The following is a 15,651-nucleotide window of genomic DNA, read 5'->3' on the forward strand; positions in this document are numbered from 1 at the left end:
ACTGTACATTAATCTAAAAAATTATTTTTAATTAAAAGTGTGAATATATAGATATATAAAGCAGCAGATCCAATTTGGCAAGAGAAAACCAGATATACATTAAACATATTACAATGGTTGCTCATGGTGGGGCTAGGAAATGGAGATAGGAATGAGAATAAAATAGAACAAAGAAAATAAGGCAGGAGAGTCGGTGATGATAACAGGCCATGAAATAAAGTCTGATGGCTAGATGGAAAGACAGGAAAGAAGGAAACAAAAAAGGGAGTGTGAAAATGGAACTGGATGTGTCATTCCAGGGCTGTACAAGGGAGAAAAAGCCCTGACAATAGACTAAACTCTGGTTCCTGAAAAAAGGTCTGCTATGCTGTGGGGATGGATTCATGAGCCATAAGAGCCAGACACCATCCAACATTAGAGTATAACTCATTTTTCTGCTCTGACTTCTGACTTACCAGCTGCCTGATTTGATTATACTATGGCTTGTCTTGTACTACTGCCAGCAGCCAGAGAACTCTAAACCACCTGACAACAATTCTAATCTTCCCAATAAAGCAGCAATGTAGTATTCCAGCATGTAAATAAGTCTCATGGGAGCTTTATTCATGAGTCAGCTGCCCCTCTGATCACTTCTGGAGCCCTAACTCAATTTCTGGAACTTCAGTGCTGGTTACAAATACATCCTCTCTCCATCTAAAACCAGACCTTGGGTCGCCTGGGTGGCTCAACAGTTGAGCACCTCCCTTTGGCCCAGGGCATGATCCTGGGGTCCCAGGATCGAGTCCCACATCGGGCATCCTGCATGGAGCCTGCTTCTCTCTCTGCCTCTCTCTCTGTGTCTCTCGTAAGTAGGTAAATAAATAAATAAATAAAACCAGACCTTCAACTATGGAGAGGCTGCTGCCCTATAGGCCATCTGGGCAGTCACCTAGCCACACATTGCTGATAATACCTTTCTGGTACCAGGATGACTTTGGATGCAATCAGTTCCAATTTCCCCCTCTAAGGAACAAGAATAATAATGTGTTCTTTTCAGGCAGTAAATGAGATAACACATATACAGTTGACCCTTAAACACGGGTTTGAACAGCATGGGTCCACTTATACAGAGGTTTTTTGCAGTACCATACCATAAATGTATTTTCCTTATGATTTTCTTAACAAATGATCTTTTTTCTCTAGCTTATTTTATGGTAAGAATATAGTATATAATACATATAACATATGAAATACATGTTCATCATATATGTTATCGGTAAGGCTTCCAGTGAACAAGAGGCTAAAAGCAGTTAAATTTTGGAGAATTAGAAGTTATTCGTGGATTTTCAATAGCACAGGGGGTGGGGGGTCAGCACCCCTACTAACCTCCATGTTGTTCAAGAGTCACCTGTATATACTCATCACAATGCTTAGCAATAAAACAGATATTAAATATTACTTTGCCTTTTCCCCTGAATCTACCAGATTTGGAAGAGGCTGAGACCTCAAAGGGCCTTTTAGGTACAATATAAGGTTTCTTGCAACACATGAAGGTTAAACAGTGATTCTGTTCATCTTTTATGGTCACAGACAAGAACTAAAATGTTAAAGAACCAGCTTAGAACCACAGACAAGAACTAAAATATTAAAGAACCAACTAATAGAAAAAATTTATAATCTTGGGATGAAGACCTTCCTGAGTGTAAAAACACCTTGAAGCCAAAAAGAAAAAGACAGATTTAAATACAAAAAAATTTGAAATTTCTGTATGGTCAAAGATACCAGATACCAGAAAAAAAGTTAAAATATAGGTAACAGACCATATTTACAAATAATAATTAAAAACTAATAGAAAAATGGGTGGCTCAGTAGGTTAAGTGTCTTGTCCGACTCTTGGTTTCAGCTCAGGTCATGATCTCAGGGTCATGAGATCAAGCCCCACGTTGGGCTCCACACTCAGCACAGAGTCAGTTGGAGACTCTCTCCCTCTCCCTCTGCCCCTTCCCCTGCTCACTCACACACATGTACGTGCTCTCTCTCTCACAAATAAATCTTAAAAAAAAAAAAAAAAAAACAGGTAAAAGTATTAACAAGTAATTTAGAGAAGATAAATGGCTAATGAACAAACACATGAAAGTTTGTTCAACATCATCCGTAATCAAAGAAACTAATTAAAACAAGATATGTTTGATCATCGATGGCAAATAGAAAAGATTGATAACTGGCACAGATGTGGGAAACAGGCACTTCTCAAACACTGTTATGAGCATGAATTGGAGGGCAATTTGATAGCATCTAATAAAATATTAAAATTACATGACCTTTACATCTCAAATCAACAACCTAACTTTCCACCTTAAGACACTGGAAAAAGAGGAGCAAACAAAAGCAAGCAGAAGGAACAAAATAATAAAGATTAGAGCAGAAATTAATGAAATAGAGAACAGAAAAACAATAGAGAAGATCAGTGAACCAAAAGTTGGTTCCTTGAAAAGATCAACAAAAACAACATACTTCTGGCTAGAAAAAAGGAGCGAAGACTCAGATTACCAAAATCAGAATAAAAGAGGAAACACCCCTACCAACCTCAGAGAAATAAAAGGGATCCCAAGGGAATACTGTGAACAACTGTATGCCAATGAATTAGGTGGCTTAGATAAAGGAGACAAATCTCTAGGAAGACACAAATTACCAAAACTGACTCAAGAATAAACAGAAAATCTAAATAGACATGCAACAAGAAATTGAATTAGTAATCAAATAACATCCCACAAAGAAATGCCCAGGCTCAGATGGCTCATGGTGAATTCTATAGACATCTGAAGAATACGAATCCTTGATAAGCTCTCCCTAAAACTGGAAGAGGAGGGCACACTCCCCTGCTCATTCTTGAGGCAGTACCACCTCGATACCAACAATGGACAAAGATATCACAATAAGAAAACTACAAATCATTGATATTTATCAATTATATAAAATAAAGCTGTGAGGTACCTGGGTGGCTCAGTGAGTTAAGCATCCTGACTCTTGATTTCGGCTCAGGTCAAGATCATAGGGATCAAGCCCAGGGTCAGACTCCAAGCTCAGTGGGGAGTCTGCTTTGGGATTTTCTCTTTCTCTCTCTCTCAACACTCACTTTCTCTCTCTCTCTCTCTCTCTCTCTCTCTCTCTCTCTCCCCCCCCTTCCTCCCTCCCTCCCTTTACCCCTCCCCTAGCCCCTAGCTGGTGCACGTGTGTGCACTCTCTCTCTTTTCAATAAATCTTTAATATACTTTTAAAAACTGAAAAAAAAAAAAAAAGAACTACAGATCAATATTTCTTACTTTCTTTTACAAGACAGGCTATCTACAGACTTCTGCCTAAGTCTTTCTAATAACACACCAACCCCAAGTCACTCGGCACCCCAGGCTGCCCCCTCCCCCAACTCCCACTCTTCTTAACACATCTCTTCTCACCCCTTGAGACTCCACGAATCATCCAATGCTCCCTCCATTCACCTATTTATATCCTATGATGGCCTCTCCCCAGGACACTGATGAAAAATGTCCACCTGGAGAAGGGCAGGCTGTGGAACACCACTGAATCCTGGCACATCTGACACATGGCAACACACACTCCAAGCTCCCAGTGTTGTAGATGCAAAAAGATGGAGGCCTCCTTGTGGCCTGGGGTAGGTCTCTTTAGTGACTCTGGTCTCTAAGCAGGCTAAACCTTGTCCTCCAGTTGTGGTTACATACTCACACCTCTCTCCCTGAGCCACTTAATTGCCTCAGGGCAGATGAAAAAACAAACAAACCTGCATTTGGATGAAATTTTACTCTGCACCCTACTATATTGATTATAGGTCTTCTGCACCCAAGGGAATAGGGTTAGACATTGAACAAAAGACAGAGCACTGATATCAACACATACCTCATCTCATTCAATTTTCTTACCAGCCCCTTGAAGTAAGAACTATCTCCCCATTTTACAAAGGAAGAAAGTATTGCCCTGGACACCCCAGGAACAATATGCTAGATAAGAGCTCTAGCCTGACTACACATGGCTCCAGGGAGTATGGTGTTAAAGTGTTAAATCGCAGCTGACTGCTGTGGAATGCAGCAGAAGAGGACAAGAGTGGCTACAAGATGAAAGGAGCAGCTGTCACAAGTTGAATGCACCCCATCTGCTTAATTTGTAAACCTCTGGTCACTGAAATCACTGGTTCTAAAGTCATTCTACTACTTATGGACGTCAGCAGGCACCTGTTCATCTACAAAAAAGGTATGTGAAGGGGGTGGCCATAAAGGCAGAACTGGCAATTCATAGCTACTGATCAACTTATTTTTGCCCGATATAATGTAAGTCTTTCTTCCTTTGGGCCTCATTTCTGAATCCCCTCAATCAGACTGGAGGAGATCCACATGGGTTAACCCGTCAGAACCTCAACATGGCTTTTCTGGATAGGTGCATGTGGTACTTCCAGGCAAAGTTTTAGATCAACACCATTTTTAAGCCAGCCTTTTAAAGCGAGGGTCTGCCTCTATTCTACGGGTTTGGCTTCACAAATAAAGGAAGAAGGACAATTTCTTATCTTGTGTAAGCTAATTCTTTGGCAAAGGCACATGAGGTAGGTGTTCAAAGAGCCACCAGGTAAGGCTCCTTTGTGGATACACCTCAGCAGGAACAGCCCAGATGCCATAGCCTGCCTACAGGAAGAGCCCATATCAAACATGGCAGTAGTGCCCTACACAAGGAGCTTCACACACACACACACACACACACACACACACACACACACACAAAAGCCGGGAGTGTAAATATGAGACTCCAGATAGATCTGACCTTCCCTAGGTATCTATATTCTTTAAAAGCTAATACCCCTAGTCCAGAAATTTAAAGTTTAGGGCCTGTGGATTATTCCAACCTTTCTGGAAAGCAAAGTAGCAATGTGAACCAATGTCATAAAGGTGACAATCTCCTCTGGCCTAAGAATTCCTCTCTAGAAATTTATTCCAAATTTATTCCAAGGAAATAATTCAACTGAAGCAAAGAGCTAAACATAAGCAAAAATGTTCAACATGATCTATGATATATATTTTTTTAAAAAAGACTATGACAGAGAAACCTGGAATGTTGAATGCTAAGGGAACAGCCACAGGGATTTGATATTTTTTAAAGATTTATTTATTTATTTACTTGAGAGGAGAGGGGTAGAAGGAAAGAAAGAATCTCAAGCAGACTCGCCAGTATGCAGGGAGCCCCAACAGGGCTCCATCTTATGACCCTGAGATCATGACCTGAACTGAAATCAAGAGTCGGATGCTTAACCCACTGAGTCACCCAGGCGCCCCTCCATAAGAATTTTAGATAGCAGCTCGGAAAAGATAATTAGGATAATTGTGAATAACATAACAGTTTAAGGTAAGAGTTGAATGAAACTAGCAGAATGCTAAAATAGTTTCAAACTACGATTACAACAGAGTAGAGTATGTATGCACTTCGAAAGTATAGTCAAGTTTTGTTATAGTGGTAGGCACATGTTTGTTTACATAGTAAACAGAATCATATTTTTTTAAACATTTAATGTGGTGATGTATTTTCTTAAAAACATGAAGAAATCCTACAAAGCAAAAACCAAAATCATCACAAATAATAACTATTAGTGCTACCAATAATAGATAACATAAATTCAGAGCTTATTCAGTATTAGGCATTAATTTAGGCCCTTTTATGCCTACCAACCCACCTCACAATGAGGCAGACACTATTGTTACCCTATTTCACAGGGGAGAGCACTGAGGCACAGAAAGAAAAACATCTCTCCCATACGAAACAGCTACAGTGATGAAAAGAAACATCCCCTATGCCATTTCAAAGGCCATTCATCCGCTAAAACATTTGTGCCTCCTTAGAGAAGACAAAATTCTCAACAGAAGTTTCACCAGGAGATCCCTGAAATGGGCAGTGGGTAGTGAGCTTCACAGGGAATTTCAGAGGTCTTTTGTGTTGCAGATGTGACCAGGATTTCCCCCCATACCAACCTAGACTTTAGGAGGAAGAGAAGGAAGACGCTCAAAGCCAACAGGTCCAGCCCACTCAAACTTCACAGAGGGAAAGAGGGGCCCCCAGAGTTGGGACTTGCCCAAAATGATGTAATAAATTAGGAGGACCAGATCTCAGAATTCTCACACTGGTGGCCTTTGAGGCTTGCCCCTAACCGCCTGAGACCAAGAACCCCCTCGTTCTGTAGCTTTCTCTCCCTTCACCTTCTTTCTTTCGGGCCCTCGGTTTAGCTATCTTCAGCTCTCCTCTATGCAGCATGGTCCCCACTACACCAGCTTCTCTCTCTCTCATTATCTTCCTTTCACTCTGCCTCCCACTTCCTGTCCTCTCCTGCCCTGCTGGTGACTGTGTGCAGGAGCTGGGACTTCAGCCACGGCCTTCTTCCCATGTCACAGCAACCAGAGGAAATGACGGGCTACACTTAGCAGTAGACCCCTGCTCTTCCCAACCAGGGAGACTGCAAACACACTGAGGGAGACAAGGATGCTAAAATCAGTGTTGGAAGAGAGGCCCTTCATTTTGGTTCTGGACCTGGCCCAGATCACCCATCTGGCTCTCTGCACCTCCTCAGCAGTGCCTTGGGGGCACCCATATTTCCTCTCTCTGACTACACGCTATTGTCAGGGTCTGTCCACTGCTGAGTGGGAACCAGCCCTTGTCCATGTCTATCTCCCATGCTCACGGAGTGTGGTTACTAACAAAAGCTTGCTGAGTGAGCAAATCAGTCTTCATTCACCTTCTTCCTTAAGGCTCTTCCTGACTTGGCGTGTGAAGACTCAGGTCCACCCGTTTTCAGTCAGGCAGGGACCCTGCCCAGGCTGCCTTCATATTCATCTGAATGCCAGGAGCTACCTAACACCTCAATGCCAAGTCACCAAGCTCCTATAATGCAAATCCCAGTTTCCCTGAAGCCCACCCTTAACGTAGAGTCCTATCCTGTTTTTTTCAAGCTGGCGGTGGTGGTGTCCTGAAACACTAATGACAGCTCTGCACTTTCAGGATTTCAAAAGGCTAAAGGACATTATGCAAAACAGGAAGAAACTTTGAAAGGCATTTTGAAAATGTACCCTGTCACCGGGGCCAGCCAATTATTGAACCCCCTTATCAGGGCCCCTCCCCATGACCTCCTGACCCATGTGGTGGGGCAGGAAGGAACCTGACCTCCTACCTTACTGGTCATGCCAGTCTGACATGACCCTGCCCCTTTCCTCAGCATAGCCTCCCCCCAGAACCCCAGGCTCTGTGCCAAATGACCCCTGGCAGATTCTCAAAGCCAAAGTGTCCCTCAAAAGAGGAGAATGGAGATCCGGTGAGGCCAATCAAAGTGGGATAACTTCAAAGCAGAATGACACCTTGGGAAGAGCCTGGCCTACTGGCCTGAGTCCAGATTGCTCAAACCACCTGAAAGAGTCCCCGACTGAGCACGCTGGGCTCTAATGGTCTCTGAGGCTCTCTCAAAAGCAAGTCCTAGAAGCACATAGGTTATCACTTCACAGCCCCTCCCCAGATCTCAGAACTCCCTGGAGGTGGGAATGCTATGCTGTCTGTTTCACAGTCTGAGTTGCCAGCTTGTAGAAATAGTTCTTCATGTCAACTGCACTGAGCTAGCAGGCTGGTGTTTCCCTAGCACCACAGTCCACATAAGCCAGGCCTAGGGACTTGGCTGCTAAGGAGACAAATGGAGAAGTTACTGAAAAAGCTGACTCCTGGGGCATCATCCCCATTGCTTCTGTTGACAACAGATTTCTGCTCAAGTGTCTGTCCTACAGCTTTGGCCCACTGCCCCTGCCCTAGGCACTTCCTGTACCTAGTTTCCTTTTTAATCAGAATTCTAGACATATACTTCATTCAGCAATAAATGTTACTCCTCTGCCAGCACTAAGTAAACCTGTAATTTTGAATGGGTCTATCTTTTAGTAAGGCTGGTTTTAAAACCTAGCTCTTCCCAAAAAAGCGTTCACCCTTTATTCCCCCTTTTTAGAAAGCTCTACTAGCCAAACAATCCAGAAAGTGCAATGTTCTATGCAGAAGCCTCAGAGAGCCACTAAGAAAAAACAAAAACTACATGTATGTGCTCAACAACTGAATGATAAAACAAAGTTACAGCATATTCAGTTGACAGAATGACACGACACAGCTTTTGTGGTTTTTAAAGGTGTAGGACCAAGCTCATGAGAAAGAATCTTAAGTGACAAATGCTGGATACCAGGCTATCTATATTTATACCAATCTATCTGTTCATCTATATTCTTAAGTACATACATGAAAAAGACTAGCAGGAGATCTAGCAGGAGATTCACCAACATGTTTCCTCTAGGTGAAAGGAATATAGGTGTGCTTTCCTACCTCTTTTAACTTATTTTCAATAAGCCTGCATTACCTTTTACAAAAAAAAAAAAAAAGGAGGGAGATTACCCACTTCTCAAAAAAAAAAAAAAAAAATACAGGGAAAAGCAAAGACCCAGAGCCCTAGCCTGTAGCATTCCAGGGAAGCAAATCGTTCTCTCTCTGGGCTTTGTGAGGGGCTTTGGAGAGGTGGCAGAGGGGAAAGGGAAGCAGCTACATAACACACCCAGACCAGACATTAAAATCACTGCCAAAGAACTCAGCAACAGCCAATTATATATCTCCTGGCCTTCATTTGTGTAGGGAAGGGGCGGGCTGGGGCCAGGCTGGAAAGTGGAACCTGAAACACTGAGCGTGTGACTCAGCCCTTCTGCCTTCTAAGGACGAATCCCTTTAGGCCACGTCCACTCAGAACCAGCTCCCAAACAGACTCTATCCAACTTTAAGCCACCATGACCTTTGAACCTGGAGGTTCTGACCTTTACCAGAGGATCTGCAATCTCTCCCCAAGCATGTGACCTGCGTGGGCCCAGGTAAACACAGACCTCCATAACTGGGGCCTTTACAATCACAGCCACAGTCCGGTGCCCAGGAACCCTTACAATCCCAGGCTTTATTAACTTCCTCAGGAGTTAGGGTCTGGCTGGCTGGCCTTTACAATGATCTCATTGCCTAGACTACCCTGGGCAGTGCCAGGGCCAAGTGGAAAATGGCCACAGTGCCAGTACTCAGGGGATTTAAGCCACAAGGGCAGACCACTTGTCCTAAAACAAATGGATTGCTACTAAACTGGATAAGAACAACTGGAATTTCCAGGTGGATACAATTACAAGCAGAATTCCAATCTCTGCTTCTTGTCGTCAGGAGCCGGCAGGGAACACTGAATAGTGAAGATGGCATAGGAGGGGCACTTGGTATGCAAGCAGGGGAGAAATCACTAGGTTCAACTTGACCACAGGACAACTGGGCCCCTTCTTACACACCCAGAGCCCAGCTCAGCCCAAAGAGGATGAGCTCCCAGACCTGCCCCCAAAGCCCAGAAGGTCCCCAGGGTGAAACCCACAGAAAGGCAGGGACTGCCTGAACATTAACTGTCCCATCGTTCCCAACCCATAAATTAGTCTAGTCTCAGCCTGGACCCTGTTGCTACACAAAGACCATATCATATGACTGCTGATGTCTTATTACAGTCATTATAAAGCAGCAAGGTACGGATTACTCAGCAGAGCTAATTTAAGGCTTCAGAAATTAGAGGAACAACCAAAACCAGGACTGAAGAACTTTGATACCAACTCTGGGTTTCCGAAAAAAGAAAGAAAAGGTAGGATTGGCAGGAGAGACTAAACATACATATTTTAGTTTCCTAAATGACATCAGTACAGTTCAATATGCCTCCACTGCCTGGGCTGTGAGTTCCGAAAGGAGGCATTTTGTCATCTTCCTCTTTGCAGGTCTAGTACCAAGCACAACACAGGCACACTGTTGGAAATAAATGAATGAAGCTACCAGATGCCTTAGCCAGCAAGGATGTCCAGCCAGGCCAGGTGCCACATAAGACCTTTCAGGTGGACACACAGACATACCTAGCAAGGATCCTCCCAAATTCTAGGTCATAGTAGCCTGCTCTGAGCCTCTACCCTAGGTGTCTACTGGGCAATAGCCTCAAGGAAGAGCACTGGGCTGGAATCAGGATCCAAATTCCAGCCCCAGCACAATGAGAGATGGGGACAGGGAACTAGAAAGTCCCATCCTGGGATGCTATGGGTCCAAGAGGCTGCAGTTTGAATACAATCCCACATTTGACTCCTGCTCCCCATGCTCCAAGGAGGTGGATGCTTCCATGCTTGCTTAGAGTCTGGGATAGATGGCAACAGGCAGGAATCACTCCTGCCACCATCAGGCTGAGTGGAAGAAAGCAAATCCAACAGTCTTAGAGGGTATTTCTCAATCTCAAGACTGTTAGACAAGAAGGCATATCTTTCTATTTGCCAACAAACTATTTTCCCAGGGTAAAACAACAGGACAAACTGGTTTAAAATACTAGCTATCTAATTTCCCAAAGCTTAAAGATCTGGACAAGGGGAGGCTCCCCATGCCTCACACCACCCTGAGGATGAGGCTCTACTCCAAGCCAGGAAGTGATGAGGCTCCAAAACTCATCCCCAAAAGGGAGAGAGAGAGCTCTTCCCCGAGCTGAGGCTAGGACAGATGTCCTCAAAGTACATTCTGTCCTGGGCAGCCTGCTCACATCCACATGTGTGCATATGGGAGAAGGGAGTAAAAGGGGACAGACAGCATGCTGGTGGAAAAACACCTGAGAGCTGAGAGCTCAGGAGAGATGCAGAAAGTGCTTTGTTTTCCCAAGGGCACGAACCACAACAGAGGCTTGGTTGACAGCTCCCACGAAAGCTGGGCAAGTTGACTCATGGACAAATGCTTTCCCAGGACCCTGGCTACCTATGGTGGCTGTCTGCTGGCCCAGGAGCCCATGACTCTCTGGTGCCCATCTATAGATCATAGTCCTCGTTTGAACAAATGAAGAGGATCTCTTTAAAGCAGAGGTGGGCAAGGGAAGACTCTGGGTTTAAGCAGTATAGGACTACTCACCCCACCCCCACACACACATCCTATGCACCCCTGAGGGGACTGTGTCAGCTGTACCAGGCCCCATTTGAGCCCCTAGGTCAGTCTTGTCCACCTTAACCAGTCCAACCTGAGATACTGCCCGCCCCCCACCTAGACCCTCTCTGGGCTGGCAGTTCTACTACCAGTACCAGTTAAGTCACATTAAGCTGCCACCAAATCTGAGCAGAGGCGAACATTCCAGGAAAAGAAAAGAAAATGTAAGACCACTGCTCCTCCCAGGCTGACCACGCCTCAGACATACCCAGATAGCCGGGAAAGGGAGCCTCATGATCATGTTCGGTGAACTAGATGCCACAGCCTGAGGGCCAAGAGGACAGTGCCTGCAGGCCTGAGCTTTCTGAGAGAACTCCCCTGAGAACTTGTAGGAATTCTCAGGAAAGGCCCATGTCCCTCCCCCCTGTAGTCCCTAGTCCTGAAGGCCTCACACTACCCCATGGGGGATCCTGAGGCAAGGCCTACAATGACTCTAAACACTGCAACCTGCCTTACATCACACAGACAGAGTAAACAGAGGCAGGATTCAAACCCAAGTATATCTGAAGTCTATCCCAAGGCTCTGACAACCCACGAGGGATCCAACAGTGGCCCATCAACAGCCTAGTCTGGTGCCTGGCTCCTTAAGGGAAGGGCATGGTCATTACCCTCCACGTACCACATAGGAGCTTATCACAGTATCTGGCCCAGACCCCTGGACACCAGAAAGTAGAGCCAAGTCGTGGAAAGGAACCGCAAGTAGTGAAAAGGCCACAGTTCTAAACCCCACCAATGCTTTCTCCCATCAACCTCAAAACCACCCCGCAAGGGCTTTGGTTGACACCTGCCCAGATGAACAGATGAGTTCAACTCCCCTCAACCCACACACTCCTAAAGAGACTTTCAGCTTCGAGGACCCCTCTCAGCCAGGAGCCCCCATTCAGTGGGCTGCACAAGCACTCAAAACTGAGGGCTTGATTAAAATGAAAAAAAAAAAAAAAAAAAAAAAAAAGCTTTCACTTTATGGTACCTCCACAGCAGCAGCAGCCCAAACATCACAATCCCATGCATGTCACACCAAGTGGCCAAGCTAGAGCAGGCCCAGGGTCTCTCTCCTCGCCCTCCAAATATTATCTCTCAGGAAGTCCCTTCTTGCTGCCAATTCAAAATTCAACTCAGAAATACCAGTAACCGGTCACCAATCATGAGGAACGCCATTACAAAACAAAAACAAAGCACCACGGGTTCTCACGCTTCATTGAGAAGACCTTATATATATATATACCTCAAATATCTATCTAATGAACTTCGGGGCACTTTAATTTGGTTATTTATTTTTTTCTGCATAAACATAAAGGGAACAATTAAAGAGAAAAAAAACTGGCCTCTCCAGGTTCTGGGGACTTACCTCTCTCTTCCCGCTTTCTCTCTCTGGTGTTCAGAGCCATCTCTTTGGGAGTCTGAGAAAATGGAACTTTGAGTCCCAAGTCCCATTTGCCATGTTCTTAAAGTACATAATCTCATTTAGTCCTAAAAATAACCCTGGGAGTTAAGCACCAACAACCCCATTTTACATACGAGAAAAAGACTCTGACACACTCTGTAAGATGCCTGAGACCAGACACTTAGCAAATAGTTTAAACTTTATTTTATAGGACTAGTCTGCTTCCTAGATCAAGTCCAAAGGGATTCAATTTTCTGCTTTATAAAAAAAAAAAAAGTCCCCTTATTTCCACAATTCATGTCTGACCAATTCCATGTTCTTCTTCCCAAACTTGATATGAAAATATTGAAGCAATTATTGGACAAATTGAGCAAGACACATAGAAGGCCTGCTCTGCCAGGGCTTTACGGGAAGGTGACTGAGTTCCTATTGGCAGGATGCCTGCCCTCCTGCCAGGGCCCCTTACTCAGTACCAGAACCTCTACAAACTGGCATTTAAAATGAGCAGCCACCTGTATGATAATCTGGAGAACAACCTGTGGCTGCCTTGAGCCTGACTGCCTGTGGATTACACAGGTCAAGGAAACATCCTGCCGGAGGGGATGGGCTCAGCCTCCTCCAAACAGGAGGAATGCAAAACCCACCACCTCAAGCTCCCAGCATATGCTGACACAGAGGCTGGTGGCCACCCTTCCGATTATCTGGGCAAGATACCTGAGACTCCACGCTTCTCCCTGGAAGGGACAAGTCGGTGTGAACTGGTTACAGTTTAGCCCTCCAAGCCCCTACTACACACGCTCTGCTCCTACAAACTAAACTCCCTCAGTCCTTGGGAGGGTTCAGCTCGCTTAGGCTCACTTAGGGGCAGGGATCTGCACAGAGTTTACCAAGGGCTTACCTTCATTAATGTAAATGCCTGTTTATATTGCTGCATCTAATCTTCCAAAACAATCCTGACAGAGGTACCATTTATTCCCACCAACCCCCCCCCCCCGCCCCACACCCGCATTTAACTGAGGAGACACCAGACGTTAACAAACACCACATTTGCCCAAAAGCTCAGGAAAAGTTCACCCACGCTCAGGAGAGAGTGGCTGTACGGGAAGACCAGATACGTGAACTAGATGCGAACTGGAAGGCAACTTCTTTCCGCGCTGGGGGCCTCATCATCAGTTTCCCAAACTGGAGTGGGTCACCCTGCGCTGCCTCCCGGTCCCTCCCAGAGCGGCGGGGCGAGGGCAGCCCCCAGCCCTAAGCAAACCCAAATTGCAAAACTCCTTGAGGCGTGGGCCGGGGCACGGAAGTCTCCAAGGCCTTCCCCGGTTCTGGGGCCAGAGGGGCCTGCGGCTTCCTCGTACCACCCCCACCCCAGGCTCCCACCCTCTCACCTCATCCAGCCCGGAACCTCGGCTGGGATGAGGCGCCGCGATCCGGAGCTGGGAGGCTGGAGAGCCCGGGAAAGCGCACGGGCGGACGTCCAGGGGACCCTGCCGGGGAAATTCGGGAAAGTCCCCGAGGACTCACCGAGCAGTGGGGACTCCTCAGGGCACGCGGGCAGCGGCGGCGCCGTGGTGGCCGGCACCGGGGCCGACGTCAAGTTGCTCGCCGAGCCGGGGCGGGGGCCGGAGTCCTCGCCTGGGCTGGAGTCGCGACCCGAGCGCAGCTCGGAGGAAGCGTCCAGAGGCGGCAGCGGCGGGGCCCCTCGGGGCCGGAGCTCCCCGGAGGGCTGCTCGATGGCGGCGGCGCCGTTGGAGCCGCCCTGCAGCGGCGTGGGGACCCCGACCAGCTGAGGCAGGCGGCTCAAGTCGCGGCCGGCCAAGTAGTAGACGAGGGTGGCGCCAAGATGCAGCGCGCAGACGGCCACGAGCAGGCGGCAGGCCCGCTGCAGGGACGCGCCCGGCATCGCGGCGCTGCCGCCCAGGAGCGGCTCCCGAAACCTCATCTTCCCGCCGCCGCTTTAAGAGGCGGGTGGGCTACGGCGGGGAGGGGCGGCCCGCCCGCGGGCCGCCGGCCAGGCTGCCCGACCGCGGCTCTGGGGGGAGGGGCCGCGGGGCGCGGGGGAGCGCAGCGCCCGCTGGCAGGCGGCGGAACGCCGAGACTCCGGCCCGCGCGGCCGCCCAGCGACTAGAAGTGCGCCCGAGGCGCGGGCGGGGGCGGGGGCGGGGGCGCGGGCGGGGCGGGGCGGGGCGGGGGCGGGGCCGCCGGTCGGAGCCGGGCTCTCGGGGCCCGAGCGGGGGGCGGGGCCTCCGGGGGCGGAGCCGCGAGGCGCGCGCGGGGCCGCGGGGGGGCTGCGGGGGGCGGAGTCGGCTCCCCGGCCGGCGGGCGCCCCCCGGCCCGGCTCGGCGCTGCGCGCTCCGGCTCCCCAGCCCCCGGCGTGTGCCCTCGGCCGCCGCCGAGCCGCGCCTCCGCCGCCACGCCCTCCTCCGCCTCCTGGCTGCCCTCGAGAGGCGCCGCCACTTCCTGCTGTGCTGACGGGCTTGGGCAGTGGGCCTGGGCCCGCGGCGCGGCGGCGCAGGAAGCCGGCCGGTCGTTGCCTGGACGGGTTGGGGGCCGCGGCGGCGTTGCGGCCCGGCCGCCTGGGCAGGCCCGGTTGGGTCCGGAAGCGGGATGGGGGACAAGGTTGTCCAGGAAACGGGCTCCGACGCCCAGGAGGTGGGGCCGCCGCGGAGGGATTCTCTGGGGCGTTCTGTGCCCCGGCCCCGGCGGCGCCAGGCCCCTCCACGACGGTGGGGGCCCAGCAGGAGGCGCGGCTCCCCCGCACCCCGCGGGGCGCCGAGTGCGCGAGTCTCCGCGCGTCCGGCTCAGCCTGGGACGGCCCGGCCCAGGGCATCGCGGGGGCCCACCCAGCTCGGTCTGAGGTGCGTCCCGCCCGCCCCTCGAGGACCCGTGCTTCGAGTGGGAGGGCGGCCGAGGGTGGCCGAGGGTGGCCGAGGGTGGCCCGCCTCAGTAACTCCCAGGCGGGCCTGCAGGAGAGCAGCCGGCTTTGTTTACAATTTGCGTGAGCTCCGACGCAATCCCAGGAAGCAGGAATGGCCCCTATTTTACAGATAGAGTTCACGGCTCGGGAAGGTTAAGATCCTAAGATCCCACAGCTGCTGAAAGGCAGAATTCTAACTCCAAAACCGTCATTTACCACATATTTGCCCCTTGTTGATTTGCGCGTGAGAGCTGGAGGCTGCCGGGGTGAGAGACTTAGGCACTGAAGTTGCTTGGTTCGA

At 48.8% G+C, this 15,651-nt stretch overlaps 1 protein-coding gene across 1 annotated transcript in view; it reads right to left on the bottom strand.

The window, feature by feature from the left end:
• B4GALT1 (beta-1,4-galactosyltransferase 1) overlaps positions 1-14,436 on the bottom strand; it is a 52,231-nt gene extending 37,795 nt beyond the window's left edge. The window contains exon 1 of the mRNA XM_077912280.1: positions 13,958-14,436. Coding sequence (XP_077768406.1) covers positions 13,958-14,375 — 418 coding nt within the window. The 5' untranslated portion in view covers positions 14,376-14,436. The remainder of the gene's footprint in view (positions 1-13,957) is intronic.
• Between the last annotated feature and the right edge of the window lie 1,215 nt (positions 14,437-15,651).

This window comes from Canis aureus, chromosome 10, assembly GCF_053574225.1.
Source record: "Canis aureus isolate CA01 chromosome 10, VMU_Caureus_v.1.0, whole genome shotgun sequence".
NCBI classification, from domain to species: domain Eukaryota; kingdom Metazoa; phylum Chordata; class Mammalia; order Carnivora; family Canidae; genus Canis; species Canis aureus.